The sequence below is a fragment of the Hippopotamus amphibius genome, chromosome X (genome assembly GCF_030028045.1).
Source record: "Hippopotamus amphibius kiboko isolate mHipAmp2 chromosome X, mHipAmp2.hap2, whole genome shotgun sequence".
NCBI classification, from domain to species: Eukaryota; Metazoa; Chordata; class Mammalia; order Artiodactyla; family Hippopotamidae; genus Hippopotamus; species Hippopotamus amphibius.
The window spans coordinates 1584746-1612307 of record NC_080203.1 but is presented as its reverse complement, the minus strand read 5'-3'; the positions used below and the strand labels follow the sequence as shown (position 1 = coordinate 1612307).

At 36.3% G+C, this 27562-nt stretch overlaps 1 protein-coding gene across 2 annotated transcripts; it reads right to left on the bottom strand.

The window, feature by feature from the left end:
- Positions 1-584: 584 nt before the first annotated feature.
- On the bottom strand, positions 585-27562 carry CLIC2 (chloride intracellular channel 2). 2 transcript variants are annotated; one of them, XM_057719315.1, is made up of 6 exons: positions 27291-27562; positions 20251-20360; positions 19050-19175; positions 3239-3345; positions 1622-1803; positions 585-893 (listed from the first exon to the last, which is right to left on the bottom strand). In XM_057719315.1, exons 1-6 carry the CDS (start codon positions 27345-27347, stop codon positions 732-734), a joined length of 744 nt encoding a protein of 247 aa, XP_057575298.1. In that variant the 5' UTR covers positions 27348-27562; the 3' UTR covers positions 585-731. The 2 variants fall into 2 exon arrangements, with proteins under 2 accessions (XP_057575298.1, XP_057575299.1); XM_057719316.1 differs by lacking the exon at positions 19050-19175.

Genomic DNA, 27562 nt, shown 5'->3' with positions numbered 1-27562 from the left:
GGGTGTGGGTTCTATCCCTGGTTGGAGAACTAAGATCTCACATGCCCCACAGCGTGGCCAAAAAAAAAAAAAAATATTGAAATTCCACCAAGACCTATAATAAAACTGGTCTCCCTTTCTTGAGGCTCAACTTTGTTTCTTTTTCGAAGGAATAAGAGTAAAATTCATTTTTTGTTTTCAGATTTGAGTGATTTGATTGTATTTTAACATGTACATTTGGGTGCATATAGTAATGGAACATTTTACATTCTGTAGAAAGATTTGTGATTATCCTCTAAGAACGGTTTACTTTGCCCTTTAATGGACAACAAGAAGACCTTTTGGTCAGTCAGATTTCTTAGTAAAATTGTTTTAATGATTTAGATGGAAATGTTTCTAAGGAACAGTTTGAGACTGTGACTGTATGTCATTTGTAACTTCAGCCATCTCTTGAGCTTGCACTCATGATGCATTCTAATAATTCGATCAAAGCGCAAAAGATATTGACACATTGCATGTCATTTAAGATTGCAGTGGTTGTGTCATGGGAATTGAAAAGTGAAATAAAAATATGAAGACCTTTAAAATACACAGTGAGCAGATAGTTGGATTAATTACATACAGAAAATACAGCATTATTTTTCATAAGAAAGTTGCATAGAGGGAAGAGTATTTTCCATATTCTTATTTCCAAAAGACTTTCTAATAGGATAACAAGTGAAAAGAGAGGCTTTTCTACTGAAAGAGCTGTCCTAACTCTTCTGTTTAGCCACACTCGCATAGGTATTTTCAATTTCTTTGTCTTCAGGACACGTGTGGCTAAATTCTTCACGGGCATAGGCATTGTGGAGATAGCGCCAAACTCCTGAGAATTCTCCTGGAATGTCGAAGTCACGGTATTTCTTTGCAGCAACCTAGGGTTTTAGGAAAAAAGAGGAAAAAGCAGTTGGTAATGAGGGGCATCAGTAACATGCCTAGTGTGTAAAAACATATCTCAAAAGTCAGGATCATTGAGGACACGTTACCTACACAAAACGTACTACAAAATAAACGTAAAGGATCTTGGATTTATTACTTTAATGTTTTGTCCACAAATGTACACAAAACTTCATGCTTGTAATCATTTTTATATTTATGCTGCATTTAATTATGAATATGTTTAGAAGAAGGAAGCACAGAAAAAGTTCACTTCTTTGCCGGATGGACTTCTTTGTGTCTGGATTAGGACCTGAGATAGAATAAGTTGTGTTCAATAAAAATTTGTTAAATTAATGATTAGATAATAATAATATTAACTCACATTATTACCACTTGTTATGATTCAGACACCATCCTAAGCATTTCATATGCCTTAATTTAATTTTCTCAATAATTATGTGAGATGGGTAATATTACCCTTGTTTTATAGATGAGACAATGGAGAACACCTTCTGATTTAGGAAGAAAGAGACAAGACGTTTTTATGCTTGTCAGAAGAGACCATTATGGATTTTTCCTCTGAGGAGAAAAAGGAGACACACACTATATGTAATGACGATGACAAAGCCATCATATAAAAACCTCACGCCGAAAAGTCACTGTACTTTCTTGCTGGCAACACCCACTCCCTCTCAATCATTCAGCCTGCCCTGTAAACACTTACTTTAATAATGTTCAGTTTGGGTAACAAACTGCAGTCAGCCAATGTCAGCTGATCCCCATCCAAAAACAATCTTCTGGAAACTGTGGGTTCCTCAGCACTGTCTGGATCAATTTCATCCAGAAGTGGGGTGTTCAAGTAGTCATCCAGACGCTTAAATTCTTTGAGCAGAGATTTTTCAAAACCTGAGGCAATGGAGTCATAGGGTTACTTATAAATGTATTGTCTTGATGACTAAATACATTCTCAATATGCTTTTCACACATTTAGACATCTCTGTCTTTACACATTGCTTACACTGACTCTTCAAAATCTATATAGTTAACTAGAATGCTCAACTACCCACTGATAAGACTGAGTCAGATGTTTAATCAAATGGTAAGTAGAAATATTTTTGGACTTTTCTTGTGGAAGTACATTGGGAGGAGAATCAAAGAAAGAAAGGTAATATATATTATCACTCAAGAAGAGTCAGAAAGTGGAATCACAGACTAATAGCTCTCATGATTTGGAGAATAGTAAGCCTGTTCAGGAGTGTTTGTGGGAAATGGTAGGTGCTATGGCTTAAGAAACCTTAAAACTACACAGGACTGGGGAAGCTGGGGCTTAAGAAATACAATCCTGCAGTTAGTTCATACCTGGCATGTCAATGTTCTACTTGAGCTAAGTTGGTGATTGCTATGTTGAATATTAGGTTCTAAATCCAATAAAACTTCATGCAGGGGAATTTCAGAAGAGAGCAGAGAGAATGAGATGAAGAGTATTTCCCACTATTCTGTAAATTGGTACAGCCACTATGGAAAACAATTTGGAGGTTCCTTAAAAAACTACAAATAGAACTACCATATGATCCAGTAATCCCACTCCTGGGCATATACCCAAAGAAAACCATAATCCCAAAAGAAACTTGTACCATCATGTTTATTGCAGCACTATTTACAATAGCCAGGACATGGAAGCAACCTAAATGCCCATCAACAAATGAATGGATAAAGAAGATGTGGCATATATATACAATGGAATATTACTCAGCTATAAAAAGGGATGAGATGGAGCTATATGTCATGAGGTGGATAGAACTACAATCTGTCATACAGAGTGCAGTAAGTCAGAAAGAGAAGGACAAATATTGTATGCTAACTCACATATACGGAATCTAAAAATGGTACTGATGAACTCAGTGACAAGAACAAGGACGCAGATACAGAGAATGGACTGGAGAACTCGAGGTATGGGAGGGGGCGGGGGGTGAAGGGGAAACTGAGACAAAGCGAGAGAGTAGCACAGACATATATATACTACCAACTGTAAAATAGTCAGTGGGAAGTTGTTGTATAACAAAGGGAGTCCAACTCGAGGATGGAAGATGCCTTAGAGGATTGGGGCGGGGAGGGTGTGGGGGACTCGGGCGGGGAGTCAAGGAAGGGAGGGAATACGGGGATGTGTGTATAAAAACAGATGATTGAACTTGGTGTACCCCCAAAAAAATAATAAAAAGAAAAAAAGAGAGTATTTCCCACTGTATACTATATATTTAGGAAAGTCCTATTTTAGTTGTCAGAGTGTAAGAGTGAGCATGTGAGCGAGAAAAACAAAAAGACTTAGAGAAACGTATCTTACTCTTATTTGCCTCCTTTTGTGTATTCTTAATGTATGCAGAAAACTTGGCAAAGAGGTTACAGCCCACATCAAAGGACTCCTTGTTCTTGGGACTCAGGTGAGGATACCTTAAAAAGAAACATCACCGCACATAACATTCACACATAACACGACATAGACCAGGTGTCTTAGCTAGCACTCTACTGAGAATAGAAGTTTTGGAAAATTGTGCTGAAGGTCCTGAGAAACCTTTCATTGGAAATATGTCTTTTTCCCAGTCTGAGGATACTTTAGAATCTAAAATTCACTGCGAAACCAGCTATTTGGAATTTAAAGGTCATTTATCTGTAGAAACAATGTTTCAAATGGCTGTTGGGTCCCCATACTTGCTCCTAAAAGCCTGGTTGGCAGAAGATATAGTGGTAATACATTTTCAATATAAGTAGTAGGAAAAAACATGGCTTCAATTAACAAAACACATAAAAGAATAAAGAGGATGGAGAGAATGGGGAAAAGTAGCCAAGATATCCTTCTCTTAGTAATACAAAGTTAATTTAGCATAATAAAATTAAATAATGTAATTTACCACATTAACAAATTAAATAAGGAAAACCATATGATCATGAATAGCTGCCCAAAATGTGTTCAGTGAAAATCAATTCCTATTCATAAAACCTCACACTAGCAAACTAGAAATGGTTGGGCCAAACACTTAGCCATCTTCATTGATTCCTCTTTTGCTCGATCCCTACATTTCATCCATTAGCAACTCCAGGTAGCCTGCCTTTCAAAATGTGTCCAGAATCTGTCCACTACTCACCACCTCCACTGCTCACTGCCTGGCCCAAAGCCTATATTACTGCAACAGCTTTTTTTTTTTTTTAAAGCTCTTTATTAGAGTATAATTGCTTTAGACTGTTGTGCCAGTTTCTGCTATACAACAAAGTGAGTCAGCTGTATGTATATATGTATCCCCATATCCCCTCCCGTGACTCCCTCCCACCCTCCCTATCCTCATCACCCATCATTGAGTTGATCTCCCTGTGCTATGCAGCAGCTTCCCACTAGCTATTTTACATTTGGTAGTGTGTATATGTCAATGCTACTTTCTCACTATGTCCCAGCTTCCCCTTCACCCACCCACCCCCATGTCCTCAAGTCCATTCTCTACCTCTACGTCTTTATTCTTGCCCTGTCACTGGGTCACTGTAGCACTGTTTACAATAGCCAGGACATGGAAGCAACCTAAATGCCCATCGGCAGAGGAATGGATAAAGAAGATGTGGCACATGTACACATGGAATATTACTCAGCCATAAAAAGGAAGGAAATTGAGTTATTTGTAGTGAGGTGGATGGGCCTAGCGTCTGTCATGCAACAGCTTTTGATTACTCCCTCTCTCCCATGCTTATCACTCACACTCCCAGGATATTCTCCACCTGCGGCCAGAGCAATCATGTTAAAACTTAAGTCATATCATGTCTCTTTCCTACTCATTACCTTGCAATGTCCCCATGTCATTCAGACTCAGAGCCCAAGTCTTCACACTGGTCTATAATATGGCCAGTGTGATCTGGCCCCACCTTACCTTCTGCTCTTATTTCTTCCTACTGTCTTCCTTACTTCACTTCACGCTGACTTCCTTGCTCTTCTTCAAATAGGCCTGACAAGCTCCCACCCCAGGTCCTTTTCACTTGGTCTGCCCTTAAATAAAGCAGTTTCCCTCATATATGCATATGATCCTCTCCCCCTCTTCTTTCAGGTCTTTGAATCTGATATATCCTCTGAAGTGAGGCCTTTCTCTGGCCACCTTATCTGACATTGCAACTTCTCCCCTGTCCCTAACATCCACTACTTCCCTCCCTTGTTTTACTTTTTCTTAGTATTTATCATCATCTAAAGTAGTTTATATTTTGCTTTTTATCTTGCTTACTTGCTGTCTTCCCTAACTAAAATGTAAGCTCTGCTGTGGTAGAGAGCTTTTGCCCATTTTATTCACTGATGTGTCCCAAGTGCCTAGAATAGTACCGGACAGTAAGTATTCAGTAAATATTTTTTAAATGATTACATGAATTAATTTCTTTAACTTGGTGAAAAGTATCCATCAAAAACTTTCAGCAACCATCATTTTAAGTGGTGAAATGTTAAAACTATTTCCTTTAAAACTAGTAAAGGAGGAGGATAATCATGATCACCACTGCGCTTCAACATTGTGCTGAATGTACTAACCAGTAAGAGAAGAAAAAACACCATTTTAAATGGTGACTCTACCTTTTTTACATTAAGTTTAGGAACAAGACAGAAATGCCTACAATTGCTATTATATTTGATATTTTTTTGAGGTTTTAACAAGTGGAGAAAGAAACAACATAAAGCAATCAGTATAATTATTGGAAGAGAAGTAACAATATAAAACCAAGAAATTGCTAGAATTAATCACCTATTTTGGTAAGGTGGCTAAACATAAATCAAACATTAAAGAAATAACTTTTCTATGCTAGCAATAACCAGAATGAAATGGATATTAGTAGTATATTCCACTTACAATAGTGACAAAAGTATAAAATATTAAAAAATAATTTAATACAGAAGGTATAGAAACAATATAAAAGCAAAACATTACAAAATCTCATCAAACAACATAAAACAGACACTTAGGTTCATAACCTAAGTGTCCATCAGTGGATGAATGGATAAAGAAGATGTGGTTTTATACACACACACACACACACAATGGAATATTAGCCATGAGAAAGAAGGAAGTCCTGCCATTTGTGCCAACATGAATGGATCTTGAGAGCATTATGGTAAGGTGAAGTTGGACAGAGAAGGACAAATACTGTATGATATCACTTATATGTGGAATCTAAAAAAGCCAAACTCATAAAAATAGAGAGTAAAGTGGTGGTCACAAGAGGCTGGGGGCTGCAGGAATTGGGGAGATTGAGACTAAAAATTTGCAATCATGAGAGACTACTACAAGCAACTATATGCCAATAAATTGGATAACCTGGAAGAAATGGATAAATTCATAGAAAAGTACAATCTTCCAAAACTGAACCAGGAAGAAATAGAAAATATGAACAGACCAATCACAAGCACTGAAATTGAGACTGTGATTAAAAATCTCCCAACAAACAAAAGTCCAGGGCCAGATGACTTCACAGGCGAATTCTCTCAAACATTTAGAGAAGAGTTAACACCTATCCTTCTCAAACTCTTCCAATATATAGCAGAAGCAGGAACACTCCCAAACTCATTCTATGAGGCCACCATCACCCTGATACCAAAACCAGGCAAAGATGTCACAAAAAAAGAAGATTACATGCTAATATCACTGATGAATATAGATGCAAAAATGCTCAACAAAATACTAGCTAACAGAATCCAGCAGCACATTAAAAAGATCATACACCATGATCAAGTGGAATTTATCCCTGGGACACAAGGATTCTTCAATATACGCAAATCAATCAATGTGATACATCATATTAAAAAAAATTGAAGGACAAAAACCATATGATCATCTCAATAGATGCAGAAAAAGCTTTTGACAAAATTCAACATCCATTTATGATAAAAACTCTCCAGAAAGTGGGCATAGAAGGAAGTTACCTCAACATAATAAAAGCCATATATGAGAAACCAACAGCCAACATCATTCTAAATGGTGAAAAACTGAAAGCATTCCCTCCAAGAACAGGAACAAGACAAGGGTGTCCACTCTCACCACTATTATTCAACATAGTTTTGGAAGTTTTAGCCACAGCAATCAGAGAAGACAATGAAATAAAAGGAATCCAAATTAGAAAAGAAGTAAAATTGTCACTCTTTGCAGATGACCTGATATTATATATAGAAAACTCTAAAGATGCTGCCAGAAAATTGCTAGCACTAATTGATGAATTTAGTAAAGTAGCAGGGTACAAAATTAATGCACAGAAATCTCTTGTATTCCTGTACACTAACAACAAAAGAACAGAAAGAGAAATTAAGGAAACAATGCCATTTACCATTGCAACAAAAAGAATAAAATAGCTAGGAATAAACCTGCCTAAGGAGGCAAAAGACCTGCATGCAGAAAACTATAAGGCACTGATGAAAGAAATCAAACATGATGCAAACAGATGGAGGGACATACCATGTTCTTGGATTGGAGGAATCAACATTGTGAAAATGACTATACTACCCAAAGCAACTTACAGATTCAGTGCAATCCCTATCTAATTACCAATGGCATTTTTCACAGAACTAGAACAAGAATTTTACAATTTGTATGGAAATGCAAAAGATCCCGAATAGCCAGAGCAATCTTGAGAAGGAAAGACAGAGCTGGAATCAGGTGGAATCAGGCTCCCTGACTTCAAACTATACTACAAGGCTATAGTGATCAAGACAGTATGGTACTGACACAAAAACAGAAATATAGATCAATGGAACAGAATAGAGAGCCCTGAGATAAACCCACGCACATATGGGCACCTTATCTTTGACAAAGGAGGCAAGAATATACAATGGAGAAAAGACAGCCTCTTCAATAAGTGGTGCTGGGAAAACTGGACAGCTACGTGTAAAAGAATGAAATTAGAACACTTCCTAACACCATACACAAAAATAAACTCAAAATGGATTCAAGACCTAAATGTAAGGCCAGACACTATAAATCTCTTAGACGAAAACATAGGCAGAACATTCTATGACATAAAGCAAGATCCTTTGTGACCCACCTCCTAGAATAATGGAAATAAAATCAAGAATAAACAAATGGGACCTAATGACACTTAAAAGCTTTTGCACAGCAAAAGAAACCATAAACAAGACAAGAAGACAACCCTCAGAATGGGAGAAAATATTTGCTAATGAAGCAACTGACAAAGGATTAATCTCTAAAATATACAAGTAAAGGGCCAGGACAGGGAGAGTGGGAGGGAGTCGTGGGAGGGAGGGGATATAGGGATATATGTATAAATACAGCTGATTCACTTTGGTGTACCTCAAAAGCTGGTACAAGTGTGTAAAGCAATTATATTCTAGTAAAGAGCTTAAAAAAAGAGAATTTATAACTTAAAAAAAACAAAAACTAACCAACCAACCAAACAAAAACAAAATATACAAGTAGCTCATGCCGCTAATACCAAAAAAGCAAATAACCCAATCCAAAAATTGGCAGAAGACCTAAACAGACATTTCTCCAAAGAAGACATGCAGTTGGCTAACAAACACATGAAAAGATGCACAGCATCACTAATCATCAGAGAAATGCAAGTCAAAGCCACAATGAGGTATCACCTCTCACCAGTCAGAATGGCCATCATCAAAAAATCTAGAAACAATAAATGCTGGAGAGGGTGTGGAGAAAAGGGAACTCTCCTGCACTGTTGGTAAGAATGTAAGTTGGTACAGCCACTATGGAAAGCAGTATGGAGGTTCCTTAAAAAACTACAAATAGAACTACCATATGACCCAGCAATCCAACTCCTGGGCATATACCCTGAGAAAACCATAATCCAAAAAGAAACGTGTACCACAATGTTCATTGCAGCACTATTTACAATAGCCAGGACATGGAAGCAAGCTAAATGCCCATCAACAGATGAATGGATAAAGAAGATGTGGCACGTATATACAATGGACTATTACTCAGCCATAAAAAGGAATGAAATTGAGTTATTTGTAGTGAGGTGGATGGACCTAGAGTTTGTCATACAGAGCGAAGGAAGCCAGAAAGAGAAAAACAAATACTGAAGAAATGGTACTGATGAACCCCGTGACAGGGCAAGAATAAAGATGCAGATGTAGAGAACGGACTTGAGGACACGGGGTTGGGAGGGGGTGAAGGGGAAGTTGGGACAAAGTGAGAGAGTAGCATAGACATATATATACTACCAACTGTAAAATAGATAGCTAGTGGGAAGTTGCTGTATAACAAAGGGAGATCAACTTGATGATGGGTGATGCCTTGGAGGGCTGGGATGGGGAGGGTGGGGGGGAGTCGTGGGAGAGAGGGGATATGGGGATATATGTATAAATACAGCTGATTCACTTTGTTGTATAGCAAAAACTGGCACAACAGTGTATGGGAATTATATTCCAATAAAGAGCTTAAAAAAATAAAACATTAAAATTAAATTAAAACAAAACAGAACAAAAAGAGTAAAAACTTGCAACTAGTAGATAAATAGTCCAGGAAATAAAATCCACTGCATAGTGATTATAGTCAACAATACTGTATTATAAACTTCAAAGTTGCTAATAGACTAGATCTCAACTGTTATCACCACTAAAAATAAATGATAATTATGTGATGGAATAGAGGTGTTAGCTGACGCTATAGTGATAATCATTTTGCAATATATAAATGTATCAAATCAACTTGTTGTATACCTTAGACTTACACAACATTATATGACAATTATACCTCATTCTTAAAAAAAGAACATAAGATGATAGATGATACCGAAATACTGAAATCATGTCCTCTGATGGGAAGAATTCACATCATAAATATGATATTTGTATAAATAGTAATATAAATTAAATGTAATTTCAATTAAGATCCAATAGTATTTTTAAAATTGAAGTAAAATTCACATAACATAAAACTCACCATTTAAACTATTTTTAAAGTGTACAATTCATTGGTTTTAGTACATTTGTAATGTTGTGCAACCATCATCCCTATCTAGTTTGAGAACATTTTCATTGCACAAAAGGGAAACTGTGTTCCATTAAGCAGTCACTCCCCATTTACTCCTGGAATCACTAATCTTTCTGTCTCTATGGACTTGTTTATACTGGACATTTCATGTAAATGGAATCATAAAATGTGTGGCCTTTTGTGTTTGGCTTCTTTCACTTAGTATAACGCTTTGAGGTTCATCCATATTCTAGTATATATCAGCACTTCATTCCTTTTTATGGATGACTAATATTTCATTGTATGGATAGACCACATTTAGTTTATCCAATAATCACTTGACGGACATTTGTGCTGTTTTGGCCTTTTCACCAGTGTGAATTCTGTTGCTATGAACATTTGTGCACATGTTTCTCTTTGAATACATATTAGAACTAATAAGTGAATTCAATAAAGTTGCAGGATGCATGATTAATATATAGAAATCTGTTGCTTTTCTATATTCTAACAATGAATGATTAGAAAGAGAAATTAAGGAAACAATCCCACTTACAATTATGTCAAAAAGAATAAAATATCTAGGAATAAATTAACCAAGGAAGTGAAAGACCTATACTCTACAAACTATAGACATTGATGAGGGAATCTGAAAATGATACAAAGAAGTAAAAAAAATCTTGTGTCCTTGGATTGGAACAATTACTATTGTTAAAATGGCCACACTACCCAAAGCAATCTATAGATTTAATGCAATCCTTATGAAAATATCCTGACATTTTTCAGAGAATTAAGAACAAATAATCCTAAAATTTATATGGAACCACAAATTACCCCAAAATACCAAAGCAATCTTGAGAAAAATAAAGAACAAAGCTGGAGGTGTCACATGCTCTGACTTCAGACTATACTACAAAGCTACAGTAATCAAAACAGCATGGTACTGGACCAACAACAGACACCTAAATCAATGGAATAGAATAGAAAACCAAGAAATAAACCCACACACTTATGGCCAATTAATCTACAATAAAGGAGCCAAGAATATACAATGGAGAATGTACAGTGTCTTCAATAAGTGATACTGGGGAAACTGGACAGCTACATGTAAAAGAATGTGATTACAAAATTTTCTCACACCACATACAAAAAAATTAACTCAAAGTGGATTAAACACCTAAATGTAAGACCTGAAACTATAAAACTCCTAGAAAAGAACATAGGCAGAAGAAGTCATAAACATAAATCATAGCAATATTTTTTTTACATCTGTCTCCTAAGGCAAAAGACATAAAAGCAAAAATAAAGAAATGTGACCTAATTATACTTAAAAGCTTTGTACAGAAAAGGAAACTATTGACAAAATGCAAAGACAACTTATTGAATGGGAGGAAATATTTGCAAATGATATGACCGATAATGGACTAATATCCAAAATTTATAAACAGCTCATGCAACTCAATATTATAGAAAGAAAGAACCCAATTAAAAAATGGGCATTGTGCTTTTGATTTGCATTTCCCTAATGACTAATGACATTAAACATCTTTACATGTACTTATTAGATATTTTAAAATGTTCTCTAGAGAATTGTCTACTCAAATCCTTTTTCCATTTTAAAATTAGGTTGTTTGTCTTTCTGTTGTTGAATTTTAAGGTTTCTTTTATATATTTTGGATACTAGTCACATAAAAGGAAAACCCCATAAGACTATCACCTTATTTTTCTGCAGAAACTTTGCAGGCTAGAAGGGAGTGACATGACATATTAAAGTGCTGAAAGGGAGGAACTTACAACCTAGGGTACTCTACCCAGCAAAGTTATCATTCAGCATTGGAGAGAAAAAACTTCTCAGACAAGAAAAAACTAAAAGAGCTCATCAATACTAAATTAATCCTAAAAGAAGTGTTAAAGCGTCTTCTCTATGTGGAAAAGATTATTTTTCTCTTGCTGCCTTTATTTTTTTTAATTTTTTAATAAATTTATTTATTTATTTTATTGGCTGTGTTGGGTCTTCGTTGCTGCACATGGGCTTTCTCTAGTGCGGCAAGCGGGGGCTAGTCTTCCTTGTGGTGCACAGGCTTCCCATTGTGGAGGCCTCTCTTATTGCAGAGCACAGGCTCCAGGTGCGTGGGCTTCAGTAGTTGCAGCTCATGGGCTCAATAGTTGTGGCTCACGGGCTCTAGAGCACAGGCTCAATAGTTGTGGTGCATGGGCTTAGTTGCTCCGTGGCATGTGGTATCTTCCTGGGGCAGGGATCAAACCTGTGTCCCCTGCATTGGCAGGCAGATTCTTACCCACTGCGCCACCTAGGAAGTCCTCTCTTGCTGCCTTTAGAATTCTCTCTTTATCTTTAAATTTTGGCATTTTAACTATCATATGTCTTGGTGTGAGTCTCTTTGGGTTTATCTTGTTTGGGACTCTCTGTGCTTTCTCTACCTGGAAATCTGTTTCCTTCATCAGCTTCAGGAAATTTTCAGCCATAATGTCATTGAATACCTTTCTATCCCTTTCTCTCTTTTCTCCTTTGGGGATCCCTATAACGTGAATGTTAGTACACTTGATGTTGGATCAGAGGTTCCTTAAACTTTTCTCATTAAAAAAAAAAAAAAACTCTTTCTACTGTTCCAATTGGGTTATTTCCCTTGTTCTATCTTCCAGATCATCTAATTTTTTCTATTTTCTTCTTTTCTGCATGTGCTTTTGGTGTCACATCTAAGAATCCATTGCCGGATACAAGGTCCTGAAGATTTTCCTCCATATTTTCTTCTAAAAGTTTTATGCCACACATTAGGTCTTTGATATACTTTGAATTGATTTTGGTATATGATGTGAGGTAAGGGTATAACTTTATTCTTTGGCATGCCAGTGGGAATATCTAGTTTTCCTGGCACCACTTGTTGGAGAGACTATTTTTTTCACTATTTAATGGCTTCGGCACTCTTGAAAATCAGTTGACCATAAATGTATGTGTTTATTTCTGGACTTTCAATTCTATTCCAATGGTCTGTTATTATGCAAGTACTGCATTGTTTTGATCACTGTAGCTTTGTAGTAAGTTCTGAAATCAGGAAGTATGAATCCTCCAATTTTTTTGGTCTTTATCAGAGACTATTTTAGGTATTCATGGTCTCTTGCAATTCTATATGAATTTGAGGATTGGATTTTTCATTTCTGCAAAAATACCATTGGAATTTTGGTTGGTATTTCACTGAATTAGTAGATCACTTTGGGGAATATTTCTACATTAATAATATTGAGTCTTCTAATCCATGAACATGGGATACTTGTATGGGTTGCATTGTGTTCCCACCCCCACCCCAAAAATATGTTGAAGTCATAAACTCCAATACTTCATGATGTAACCTTATTTTGAGATAGGATTGTTATAGCTGCAATAGTTAAGATAAGGCCATAATGGAATAAGGTGGGTCCATTAATCCAATATGACTGATGTCCTTAAAAAAAGAACACCTTGTGAAGAGACAGAGACACAGGGAGAATGCTATGTGAAGATGGAGGGTTAGAGTTATATGTCTATAAGGCAATGATTGCTGGAAAATCATGAGAAGCTAGGAAGAGGCAAGGAAGGAGCCTTCTCTTATAGATTTCAGAGAGAGTATGATTTTAGACCTCTTGCCTCCAAAATTTGTAAGACAAATTTCTCTGGTTCTAAGCCACTCAGTTTGTGGCACTTTGTTATGGTAGCCCTAAGAAAACTAATATAGATGTCTTACCATTTGCTTATGTCTTCTTTAAGCTATTTTAGCAATGGTTTGTAGTCTTCGTGTATAAGTCTTTCTCTTCCTTGGTTAAATTTATTTCTAAGTATTTTATTATTTTTGATGCTACTGAAAATGGAATTGTTTTCCTCATTTACTTTTTGGATGACTCATTGATAGTATATAGAAATACAGTTAATTTTTGTATTTTTATCTATGTCTTACAACTGTGCTGAATTTTTGTTTATTGGTTCTAATAGTATTTCAGTGGATTTTTAAGGATTTTCTACATAAAAGATCATATCTACAAATATTGTTTTACTTTTTCCTTTCCAATTTGGATGCCTTTTATTTCTTTTTCTTGCATAATTGACCTGGCTAGAAATTTGAGTACAGTGTTGAATAAAAGTGGCAAAAATGGCATCTTTGTCTTGTTCCTGATCTTAGGGAGAAAGTTTTCAATCCTTCACCTTTAAGTATGATGTAATCTGTCGTTTTTTCATAGATTCCCTTTATCGGGTTGAGGAAGCTCCCTTTCACTCCTAGTTTGTTGAGTATTGTCATAAAATGGTGTTGGATTATGTCAAATGCTTTTTCTGCATCAACTGCGATGATCATGTGGGTTATTTTTCTTTTACTGGTGCTCTTTATTTCTTATATGACTTTGAACTACTGTCTAATGGCCTCTCATTTCTGCCTGAAGGAGGTTTGATAGCATTTCTTGAAGAGCAGGCCTACTAACAACAAAATCCCTCAGTTTTTGTTCATGTGGAATGTCTTAAGTTTTTAATTTTTGAAGGATATTTTTGTCAGATATGGAATTCTTGGTTGACTTTTTTTTCTTCTAGCACTTTGAATATGTCATCTCTCTGCCTTCTGGCCTCCATAATTTCTGATGAAAAATTGTCTGTTAATCTTATTGAGAATTCCTTCTACATGATGAGTCATTTATTTCTTGATGCTTTCAAGATTATATCTTTGGCTTTGGCTTTAGATAATTTTATAAAATATATGTTGGTGTTGCTCTCTTTGAGTTTATTACACTTGGAGTTTGTTGACCTTCTTGGATGTTTAGGTTTATGTATTTCATTAAACTTGGGAAGTTTTCAGCCATTGTTTCATAAAATATTCTTTCTGCCTCTTTCTTGCTTCTCTTATCATGTGTATCTCAGTACATTTTATGGCATCCAATAGGTCTGTTAGGCTCTGTTCATTTTCTTCTTTTTCCTTAGACTAGATACTCTCAATTAACTTATGTTCAGTTTTGCTGATTCTTTCTTCTATCTGTTCAAATCTGCTGTTGAAATCCTCTGGTGAATTGTTCATTTTAGTTATTGTACTTTTCAACTCCAGAATTTCTATTTGATTCCTTTTTATAATTTTTATTTTTTTATATTCTCTCATTATTGAGACATTGTTTTCTTGGTTTCCTTTAGTTCTTTGTCCATGGTTTTCTTTAGCTATCTAAACATATTTAAGACAGTTGATTTAAAGTCTTTGTCTATTAAATCAGTGTCTGGGTTTCCTCAGGGACAATTTCTATCAATTTCTTTTTTTTCTGTGAATGGGCCATACAGTCTCTCTTTTTTGGACACTTTAATATTATAATGTGGAAACTCTGGAAATCAGATTCTTCCCTTCACTTCCAAAAAAACAGGGTTTGTTGTTGCTTTTTGTGGGTGGTGTTGCTTAATTGTTTAGTGAATTTTCTGAAGTATTTTTGTAAAGTCTGTTCTTTCTTGTGTGTGGCCACTGAAATCTTTGCCTCATTATCTTTGGTCAGTTATTGATTTGACAGAGATTTCCTTAAACTCCTGGAACCAAAACAAAGAGTCAAACAAACAAACAAGCCAAGGGAAAAAAAGCTCTCCCAGTGTTTGCAAGCTGGCTCTGTGTTGGGGTACTCCCTCAATGCTTAGGTATGCAGTTTATAATTCTGCCTTAGCCTTCACTTTCTACTTTCATGGTGCCTGAAGTTTAGCCAGAAGTGAGAGCTTAAAGTTTTCTCTAGATTCCTTAGAAGTCCAAGGAATTTAAAGCCCTTATTCCACTATCTCCCAAGTATCTCAGCTTCTTTCTTCACAGGATTTTCAGTTTGTCTATTGCTTTCTCCAAGTTTTATTCCTTGCCCCATGTGGCAGTGGCTAATACATTTGCCTTTAAATGCCTTCCATGAGTGCCAACAGGGAAGCTGCCTCAGCCCTGGGGAGGCTCCAAAGTAGGTGAAAAAAGCAAACCCTTGAGCCAACCCCTTGGGGTGCCACCAGGTCAAACCACACAACCACAGTTATTTGAGAATAAGGTCTATGTCATGTCCTCTGGTACAAGCAACCTGCTTCTGCAATGTAGACTGCTCTCTTTAAGGCTTCCAAAGAGCTGAGTAGTGGAGGATGGTAGCAGGGTAACCTAAAATGCCACAGGACTCTCTTATTGAAACTTTGCTTCTTTCCTCTTCATTAAGAAGCCCCAGGCTGTTGTAAATTTTTGGTTAAATTCCAGAGTTCTGGCAAAGTTGATTCTGACAGCTTTTGCCAAGCCATCAATTGTTATTATGGAGGGGTGACATTTTAGAGTTCCCTACTTCACCATTTTCATTGATGTGGGTATTTAACAGGTTTTTAAATTTTAGATGAAACAAAAAGTATATGGAAGAGCTCTTGTATTTAGCAATATGGCAGACTAAATAACCACTCTGGAGGACCTTGTAAAAAGAAAGTTCATTTTAGTATCATTTGTAACATCAAAATTTGGAAACATCCTTCCAGCTGTTTCTCCAAAACTGGTAACTATTATGAACCAGTGATTGTTATGTGTTATCCTATATTTCCTTTTAAAAATGGAAAATTTTATGCCAGTTATCCAATTCCTGATCCACCACTGAATATTGGGTGTGTCAAGCAGTGGGTGGAAGGAACTTGTCTTCTAATTTATTTGATTGTTTGACCATTAATATCTAAGGGAGATGTTGCACATCACCCATATATCCTGGACTTTGAACTGGATGCAGTAACTATATGGGACTTTGGAGTTATCTCTTGGGAGTGTGTTCCATGTATGGGAAGAAGGACCCACACATTTATTTAGATGGTTAGAGGGGCAGACTATGGAAGATACAGTTATGTACCACTTTCTCTCTCTCTCTCACTCTCTCTCTCTCTCTCTCTCTCTCACTAACTGAATCTTATTTTGTTAAGGATAGCAATATACCTGGATGAAAACTACACTTCTTAGCTTCACTTTGTACTTAGGTATGACTAGGTGAATTACTTCTGGATAATGAGATGTTAATGGAAATTGTTGAGTGTGGCTTCTGTGAAAACTCCTTAAACCTGGCTTGCATCTTTTGTCCTTTGCCCTTCCTCTTCCTGTGTGGGAGTTAGATCTGTTGCCTGGAATTCCTGCAGGTGTATTGTCACCATGAGTTAACCTTAAGACTGGAAGACTCACCTGAAGGATGGCAGAGAAGAAATATTAGAAAGAGCCTGGGTCCCCAGTGAAATCATGAAGCTATCATTCTACCCCTACAATGCCTCATTCTTGGTTTCATATTATATGAGAAAAATAAAACCCATATTTATCTAAGCCACTACTTTTGGGTTTCTAGTTATCAGAGTTGAATGCAATCCCTAAATGATACATAAGCTAATGGAAAATGAGAAGAATTTGACAAGATAATCCACAGAACAAAACCAAATGCTCAACCAGCATGTGTAAAGATGCTCTAATTCACCTATTATCCAGGGACCTAGAAACTAAAGTATCAATGAGGTATCACTACGCCCATCAGGTTGCCACAAATTTTAAGAGTGATAACGCATAGTATTACAGATATGTGGGAAAAATGTATCCTTATACACTGATGGATAAATCAGTAAAAAATTTAAAAGATATATGCCATTTGAATTTTACCCCTGGGAATCTATTCCACAGGAATAAAAACACCAGTACATAAGGACATATGAGCAAGGATGTTATTTATAGCACTGTTTGTAGTGGTAAAAAACTGGAAGGAAAGGGAACGTCCATTAGTAGAGGAATAGTTTAGCAACTTGTAGCACATCTGTGACATAGATTATTATGCAGCCATTAAAATAATGAGTTAAGTCTATACCAGTAGAGTTGAAGAATGTTAACAATGTTTTCTGAAGTGAGATAAGCAAGATGCAACTTTTGTAAAGTAAATTATGCTTACTATTATTGTGCTTATATGAACATAAAAAAGGGTATGGAAAGATACACAATAGATTTTTTTCACTAGTTACCTCTGGGAGCTAGAAAAGGTTGGGGAGCAGATTGTTTGAGGGGAAGCAGTAGTAGAGGAGGATGGATGAGGAGAAAGAAAAAAATAAGACTCAATATGTGGAGCCGGTGCTTAAAATATAAGAAGCCATCAATAATGGATGAAAGAGACATAGTATTGGCACACAGAAAAGAATCTAAAATAGTAACCCTAATTTCTTAGGTAGGAAGAGTTTTGGACCAATAGAACCCTTTATTTATCATATGTATATATAATGATTAAAACTTTACTTTTTAGAGCAGTTTTAAGTTTACAGCCAGACTTCTGACCAATGAAAACTGTGAGATAATAAATGAGTGACATTTTAGGACACTGAGTTTGTTGCACAGCAATAAAAAATGAATACAGTAGGCTTACTGTTTCCAGACACTGTCCTGGGTGAGCAGACATACAGCTGTCATTCAAGTGCAGACAGTGCAGTTACAGCCACTGGCTAACTGTGACAGGCCTATTTCCTGGTTTTCTTGTGTTGGGTATGTTCTACCTTCATGCCATCAGTGATGCAATGGACTAGTCCTGAACAGTCCCCTTGGACTATACAGTGCGATTACTCCATGCCCTCACTCCTAACCCACCATAGGTTTCTTCTCTACTTCTAGACTACAGAGAATTTACTTTTTTATTTTAAGTTATGCATTTTAAAAATAATTTGAAATATTATATTGATTGTCTTTCTGTACTTGAAATTGAAGGGGGAAGTTTATGCGTGATAGACATAATATTTCTCAACCTGCAGAGCTAAGAGATCAGACTGAATTAAAGGCTATTTCAAAATTGTAGATCTTCTGAGGGCTCTACAATAAAATAAGTCTGATTTCTATCAGTATAAATGTCCCCAAACCTCATTATGGATCAGATAAAATCAAATGTGGCCTACATTTACTTTTCTTTCCTAAATTTCTAAGCCTATCCTTTGCCCATTTCTAATATACTACTTGCATCACATAAAGTTTTAATAGCTTTACATGTATTAAATAAATAATTGTGTAATAAAGTTTTCTAATCATATATGGAGTGATCAGGGGGGATCTTTGCAAACTTTTCTAGAAAGATAGCAAAAGAGAGGCCTGAAATTGAAAAAAAGATGTTTAGAAGTAAGAATCCTCAATCTGCAATAAATAAGCCAATAAAATAGATTATCTCAAGAACAATAGTATCCTGTAAAAAATGTTGTACCTTGGAGGAGCCAGTGTCTGTTCTAGGAACTCCTCAATTTTAATGAAGTCTGTTTTCAGCTCCTTGTTATATATCAGGAAGGGAGGATTGGTGCCTGGGGCTAAGTCCTTCAGCTCTTCAGGCTTTCTATGATTATTGAAAATAAGCAGAGTTAGGTCTCTAGATAAAGTACGCATTAGGCAAATACCAACATTGTATTGGTGTCTACTGATTGTATTTTTATTTATTTATTTATTTTAAGCTCTTTATTGGAAGATAATTGCTTTACACTCTTGTGCCAGTTTTTGCTGTACAACAAAGTGAATCAGCTGTATTTATACATATATCCCCAAATCCCCTCCCTTCTCCCTGCAACTCCTTCCTGCCTTCCCTATTATAGCCCTCTAAGTTATCATCCATCATTGAGTTGATCTCCCTGTGCTATGCAGCAGCTTCCCACTATCTATTTTACATTTGGTAGTGTATATATGTCAATGCTACTCTCTCACTTCTTCCCAGCTTCCCCTTCATCCTCATCCCCACCCCCCTCCCCATGTCCTCAAGTCTGTTCTCTACATCTGCATCTTTATTCTTGCCATGTCGCTGGGTTCATCAGTACCATTTTTTTAGATTCCATATATATGAGTTAGCATACGGTATTTGTTTTTTTCTTTCTGGCTTACTTTGCTCTGTATGACAGACTCTAGGTCTAGCCACCTCATTACATATAGCTCCATTTCATTCCTTTTTATGGCTGAGTAATATTCCATTGTATATATGTGCCACATCTTCTTTATCCATTCATCTGTTGATGGGCATTTAGGTTGCTTCCATGTCCTGGCTATTGTAAATAGTGCTGCAATGAACATTATGGTACATGTTTCTTCTTGGATTATGGTTTTCTCAGGGTATATGCCCAGTAGTGGGATTACTGGATCATATGGTAGTTCCATTTGTAGTTTTTTAAGGAACCTCCAAACTGTTTTCCATAGTGGCTGTACCAACTTACATTCCCACCAACAATGCAGGAGGATTCCTTTCTCTCCACACCCTCTCCAGCATTTATCGTTTCTAGATTTTTTGATGATGGCAATTCTGACTGGTGTGAGGTGATACCTCATTGTTTTTTTCCTTTTAAAAAGAATTTTATTGAGATGTAATTGACATACAATACTGTCTACTGATTTTAATCCCCAGAATGAAACATCCTGATTTCTCTTACCTGGTCATGTCAACAGTAGTCACATTGAATTTAACTCCTTTAAGCCAGAGGATCATAAAAAGGCGTTGACAAAAGGGGCAGTTTCCAATACTCTCTCCATCACTTCCAGCCTATTAAGATAAAGAAAGGCTTCATTCATTCATTCATTTGCTCAACAAGTATGTATTGATTACCTACTGGGAAATGAGCTAATTGCTAGAGACAAAGTTGGAAGTCCTTGATCTCATGAATTCTAACATCTGTGGGCACACGGAGATAATGAAGCAAATAATTTCATTGTATGTAAAATTACAAGTGTGATGAGTACATAACAATAATAATAAACTTACATATTATCAGAACTTACATAACCATTTACTACTGAACCATTTCAGATATTCCAAAACTTTGTTACTCTAAATACTTCAGCAACAAATATTTCTGAGCATATAACTTGTTCCATTTCTGAGATTGTGGCATTAGAATTAATCTTTAAAATCAGAATGCTGACTAAAGAGTATGTGCATCTTCCGTTTTGATAGATCCTGCCAAATTTCCTTCTTGAAAGGTATATTCCATACTTTCATTAGACATTTGATTTCCTTATTCTGTGACTCATTTGCTCATGACAATTTTATATTTTTCTATTAAGGTGGTGACGTTTTCCTTATTACTTTGGACAGATTACTTGTATACTAAAGACACTAACTCTTTCTGATACATATTGCATGTAACTTAAAAAAATGTCTTATATAAAGTTAAAATTTTACATAAAATCTTATGTTGTTTTCCTTTATGAAATCAGGAAATATATGGTTTTTCTGATCTGCTTACACAGCTGTTATGTACATCAAGATTGCAAAGAAAAAAATTTACTTTCTTATTTTGTTTCACTATAAAGATCTCATGTTTTCTTCTAGTACCTTTATGGTTTCATTTTTACATTTGTTTCACCTATTTATAATTTATTTTGGCATAAGAAGTGTATTGGGACTCCAGCTTTATTATTTTTATTTTATTATTTTACAAATAGTTAATAGTTGTCGTAACACCACTCATTTAAAAATTCATCTTTTGCTTAACCTCGCTAATTATTAGAGAAATGCACATCAAAACTTACAATGAGGTACCACCTCACACTGGTTAGAATGGCCATCATTAAAAGTCTGCAAATAACAAATGCTGGAGAGGGCTTGGAGATGCGCTCATTTTTTCAGTGAATTGCAGTTGATTTACAATGTTGTGTTAATTTCTGCTGTACAACAAAGTGGTTCAGTTATACAAACATATATTCTTTCTCATATTCTTTTCCATTATGGTTTATCTGAGGATATTGAATATAGTTCCCCATGCTGTACAGTAGGACCTTGTTGTTTATCCATTCTATATGTAATAGTGTGCACCCGCTAATCCCAAGCTCCCAGTCCATCCCTCTCCCACCCCTGCTCCCTCTTGGCAACCACAGTCTGTTCTCTATATCTGTGAGTCTGTTTCTGTTTTGCAGATAGGTTCATTTGTGTCATATTTTAGATTTCACATATAAACCATATCTATGATATTGAGGTATAATTTACCTCAATGAAGTGTATTAAAATGGAAAAGTTCAAACAGAAGAACAAAAAACCCCTCAAATAAATGATATTATGCAGGGATTGCAGACATTGCAATGACAAAGGTAAGGGTATAACCATGGGGGTGCCCAAGAGATTATGAAGAACAAGATCACTGGAGGAGAGAAAGCCAAGGATCTGAGAGGCCAGAGTATTGGAAGGGTCATTTGTGTAGATATTAAAATCACCAAGAATTATGATAGGCATAGTGTTGAAGAGTGTGACAATGATCCAGGAACTAAAATCCTTAAGAAATAAGGGAGGGTGGCCCGGGATTGGGAAGACTACTGTAACAAGGAGGGGTGGTGGGTGGTTTAGTCTGATTTTATGAGACAACCTAGATCTTTCTTTGGATAGGAGAGATAGAATGGTCTGGAAACAGGCATGAGGAGCAAGGAGATCTAAAGACACCTACCTTACCTCCACCCTCAGTGGCAAGAGAAATGAGGAAGAAAGGAGAATCACTTCTTGAGAGGGCTGTAGCTGATGCTGTCTCCTCATGGGAAATCCAAGTTTTAGACACCTCAATCTCGACATGTCCCCAAATAAATTCTTTCCCTTTTCTTTACTCCACACACTTACCTACTCTTTAGAGTTCCTAATCCTGTGAGTTGCACTGCTATCTACTATGGATTTGTGAATTGTGTTCCCCCCAAATTCAAATGTTGAAGCCCTGCCCCCCAGCGTGATGGTAGTTGGAGGTGAGGTGTTTGGGAAGTGATTGGTTTAGATGAGGTCATGAGGATGATGGGATTAATGCCCTTATAAGAAGAGACCAGAGGACCAACGCGCTCACCCTTCCTTCCTTCCTTCCTTCCTTCCTTCCTTCCTTCCTTCCTTCCTTCCTTCCTTCCTTTCTTTCTTTCTTTCTTTCTTTCTTTCTTTCTTTCTTTCTTTCTTTCTTTCTTTCTCTTTCTCTCTTTCTCTCTCTTTCTTCACCTCCCCTCACAACCATGCATACAAGGTCACAGCAAGAAGGCACCTATCTATAATAAACCAGGAAGAGAGTTCTCACCAGAAACTGACCATGCTGACACCTTGATCTTGGACGTAATTCTTATTTTTTAGTAAATTTTCTTTTTTACTGGCAGTGAGTGCAACAGAGGAAATAATGTTTATTGTTGCTCTTTTGTGGTGTCAGGGAGTGAAGAGGTATGGGAAGAGGAAACCAACCTTGGCAGCTGAATTTCTTTTGTAACAGAAGTCAGACTAAAGATCCAATCATAACTGGCATTAGTGAATGGAAACTTGATTAGGGGTGGGAGGCAGGAAGAAGACTGAAGTCTGATAATAGATACAGCAGGAAGGGTGGATTGCCTTTGGCAAAAGGAAAGGCAAAACAGTGAGGTGTGGGGGAAACAGTACAATTTTACAGGAAAACTGATTTTTTTGTTTATAATATGCTCATTTAAAGTGCCATTACACAAAATGTATGAATATACAACGGAGAAAAGACAGTCTCTTCAATAAGTGGTGCTGGGAAAACTAAATAGCTACAGGTAAAACAATGAGATTAGAACAGTCCCTCACACCATATACAAAAATAAACTGAAAATGGATTAAAGACCTAAATGTAGGACGAATACTATAAACCTCTTAGAGGAAGAGCAGGCAGAACACTCTCTCACATAAATTGCAGCAAGATCTTTTTGGGTCCACCTCATAGAGAAATGAAAATAAAAACAAAAATAAACAAATGGGGCCTAATAAAATTTAAAAGCTTTTGAACAGCAAAGGAAACCATAAACCAAACGAAAAGACAACCCACAGAATGAAAGAAAATATTTGCAAATGAAGTGACTGACAAGGGATTAATCTCCAAAATATACAAACAACACATGCAGCTCAATATCAAAAAAACAACCCAATCAAAAAATGGGCAGAAGACCTAAATAGACATTTCTCCAAAGAAGACATACAAATGGCCAACAGTCACAAGCAAAAATGCTCAACATCGCTAATTATTAGAGAAATGCAAATCAAAACTACAATGAGGTATCACCTCACACCGGTCAGAATGGCCATCATCAAAAAATCTACAAACAGTAAATGCTGGAGAGGGTGTGGAGAAATGGGAACTCTCTTGCACTGTTGGTGGGAATGTAAATTGATACAGCCACTATGGAGAACAGTATGGAGGTTCCTTGAAAAAATAAAAATAGAGCTACTTTATGACCCAGCAATCCCACTGCTGGGCATATATCTGGAGAAAACTCTAATTTGAAAAGACACATGCACCCCAATGTTCATAACGACACTGTTTTACAATAGCCAAGATATGGAAGCAACCTAAATCTCCATCTGCAGAGGAACAGAAAAAGAAGATGTGGTATATATATACAATGGAATATTACTCAGCCGTAAAAAATAATGAAGTAATGCCATTTGCAGCAACATGGATGGACCTAGAGATTGTCATACTGAATGAAGTAAGTCAGAGAAAGAGAAATATCGTATGATATCACTTACATGCAGAATCTAAAAAAAACGATACAAATGAACTTATTTACAAAACAGAAATAGACTCACAGACTTAGAGAATGAACTTATGGTTACCAGGGAGGAAAGAGGGGGAGGGATAGTTAGGGAGTTTGGGATTGACATGTACACACTGCTATATTTGAAATAGATAACCAACAAGGACCTACTTTATAGCACAGGGAACTCTGCTCAATATTCTGCAATAACTTATATGGGAAAAGAATCTGAAAAAGAATAGATACATGTATATGTATAACTGAATCACTTTGCTGTACACCTGAAACTAACACAACCTTGTAAATCACCTATACTCCAAATGTTTGAGTCTATAATGTTATGTGCAAATCTATGAAAGCTTAATTTTAGACTGGTAGAGAGCACAAAAACTCCATTTGTCAATGAACAACAAACCAATAAGATAAGCTCTGCATTTAGAGAAAATAAAATGTGCTCTTTTAGAAAATCCTTTATTCTTAGTTCCTGGATATAAATCTTGTGCAAATCATTCAGAGTTGAAAGGCAATGTTTTCACTCACTACATGGAACACACGGGGGTAGGGGATGGGGTGTGATATAAATTCTTTTTTTTAGGAGGTGATAATTCACAGTATCTTCTTTTTTAAAAGAACTTTTATTGAGATATAATTGACATACAATAAACTGCACATATTTAAAGTGTACAATTTTATATATTTTTTCTTATTAGTAATGTATATATGGCAATTACAATCCTCCAATTCATCCCACCCCAAGCCTCCCCCTCCCCCACCCCACTTTACCCCCTTGGTGTCCATATGTGTGTGATATAAATTCTTAATTGTGGCAGGAAAGGACTTACTTTCTTGTAGGGATCCCATCAGTGGTATTGGGAAATTGTGGTAGGGTCCCCAGAGGTAGCTGGGGGAAATTACAGACTCATTTAATCTTTAGAAAGATACCACATTATAAATGAGATACAGCTAGTGAAAAGTAGTGCTTTTCAAACTTTCTCATTAACATTTTCACCCCTCTCAATCCCTATTCCCCATCTTCTATGAAACTTCTAGAGGTCTTTGGAATCCATCTTAAAGGAAAGCAAAACAAAAACCCAGACCAATGATACTCAAGGTTCTTTCAGAAAATCTGTGACTTGTATCAATGTCATTAGATAAGCTTACATCTAGAGGATTTCATCTAATGAAATTCTGGGAAATTTTACTAAAAAGTGTGCCAAATTGAAAACGATTAATTAATATTATGCACAGCTATTTTAAAGGGTTGGAATATTGACCCTGCCGTTTACTAGCTCAGTGACTTTCAGCAAAGCTACTTAGCTACTCTTTGCTTTAGCTTCTGTAACCATAAAACAGGGTTAATAATAAACCACTTAGCACAGCCCCTGCCATTGGTACTCAATAAAAGGTTAGTTTTTTAACCTGCAAGTTATTATTTTAACATTCGCTCATCCAATGTGTGATTTCCTAACTTCCTCTGTCTAGATTACCACCCAAATTATGGGAAGTCTATGAAGATAAGCACACAGATCAATGGCAACAACTGGTTAGAGGAGTTTGGGTTGAATAAACAAATTTAGACAAAAGAAACTAGTTACCCTATGAAGAGACTTATTACCTCTGGATTGGAAGTGGTAGATATGAAAAGTCAGTTAGGAAGTTAAGGCTTACTTATGTTGTGTCTGAGCAGTCACATGTTTTGCTAGAATCCAGAGATAGAAGTAGCTCTTATGTATGCCACAGTCCAGCAAACACTTACTTGGATTTTTTGCTATGCAGGAATTCAAGAGTCTCTCTCCTATAATTTTGAAAAGGCAGGTTAATTATGTCCTTGGTGTATATATGTGACCAGTTGTCAAATATTTTTAAATTACTTGTAAAACTATCACTTTGGCCAACAGGTGTTTAACCTAATATTTGATAAGCAGATCTTATTTTATGTCTTTGTAGGGCATCAAGAGGCAATGTGGTTTTAGAGGCAAGTTACTTAAACCTTATTTCCTTAGCTTACTTATCTAGAAATCATGAGGACAATATTACTCCAATTTTGAGTACTATTACCACCACTACTACTGATGATACTACTTTACTACTGTGAACCTATCTCCTAAAATGTTGTTAGGGATAAATGAGATAATATATAAAAAAAGGGTTTAGAAAAAGGTCAAGTGTGATATGAGTTTGTTATGATTATTATCATCAATGAAAATATAGAGAAAAATAGTTAATATACGCAAGGGTTTAAGAAACTATGTAATTTCTACTTGGAATGACCCATACAAAATTGTTTCTTTTTCTTGATGAGCTAATTTAGAAACACATGTTCCTTTCTCCTGCTTTAGGGGTTTTCCAAAGGGCTTTTCTGAAAAGTTAGCACATTAAAAAAAACCAAGGCAAAATGCCTCCTACTCACATAACAGGGACACAGACGCCTGGCCTTTTCTTCCTGTAGTGTCCATTTGCCCCTGCTGTGATGTTCAGCCACTGCGGGAGAAGTTTACAAAGCTATATGTGGACCATGTGTGGGAATGAGGCTCTCAGGCCATTCTTGGCCCTCTCTTCCCCACATGCAGGCCTTCCCAAACCTATCTCATAAAACACAGATTATGAGAGCTGGTAAGCCCTTAAGGATCATTTTTGTCAGCCTCCTTCATTGTACAGATGGAAAAACAAAGAGAGGGAGAGATTTGTCCAAGGTTACATAGGAAGTCACTAATAATACAATTTAGTTGTTTAACTATCAGCCAGTCTAGTTGTCTTTTCATCATATCTTCTTGGTTTTTCAGATGGAATGTTTTTCTATTGTTATCTAAGAGCAGCCAAACACCCAGGTATTCTTCTAGGACTCAGAGTAGGCATACAATTACAAAATTATCTCCTATCTCTAGCTGAAATGTTGACTTTTTTTTTAAAAGCTGAGAGGCAGTGTCAAGAAATAATACATTCTGTATGCTGTCATTATAGCTAGAAAACTTACCTTCACAAAAAGCTCAATTTCAGGGTCTGCTTGACTGCTGGGCCTTGGGTCTGCCATCTTTCAGTTTTTACTGCCAGTTGTCAGCCCCCTGCCTTCCTCACAATCCACAGTACTCACAGATTCTTTGCTTCTGCTTTTATCCAAAAACTTAAATGAAGGTTGTGCTTTAAGAGGAAAGTCCAGCTTGTAATAGAGCTGGGCTAGTCTCTCTTCAAGAGGTGGGGTGCAGAAAATTCTGGATGCTTGAGAGCAACTCTTGAATTCGTCTTCCT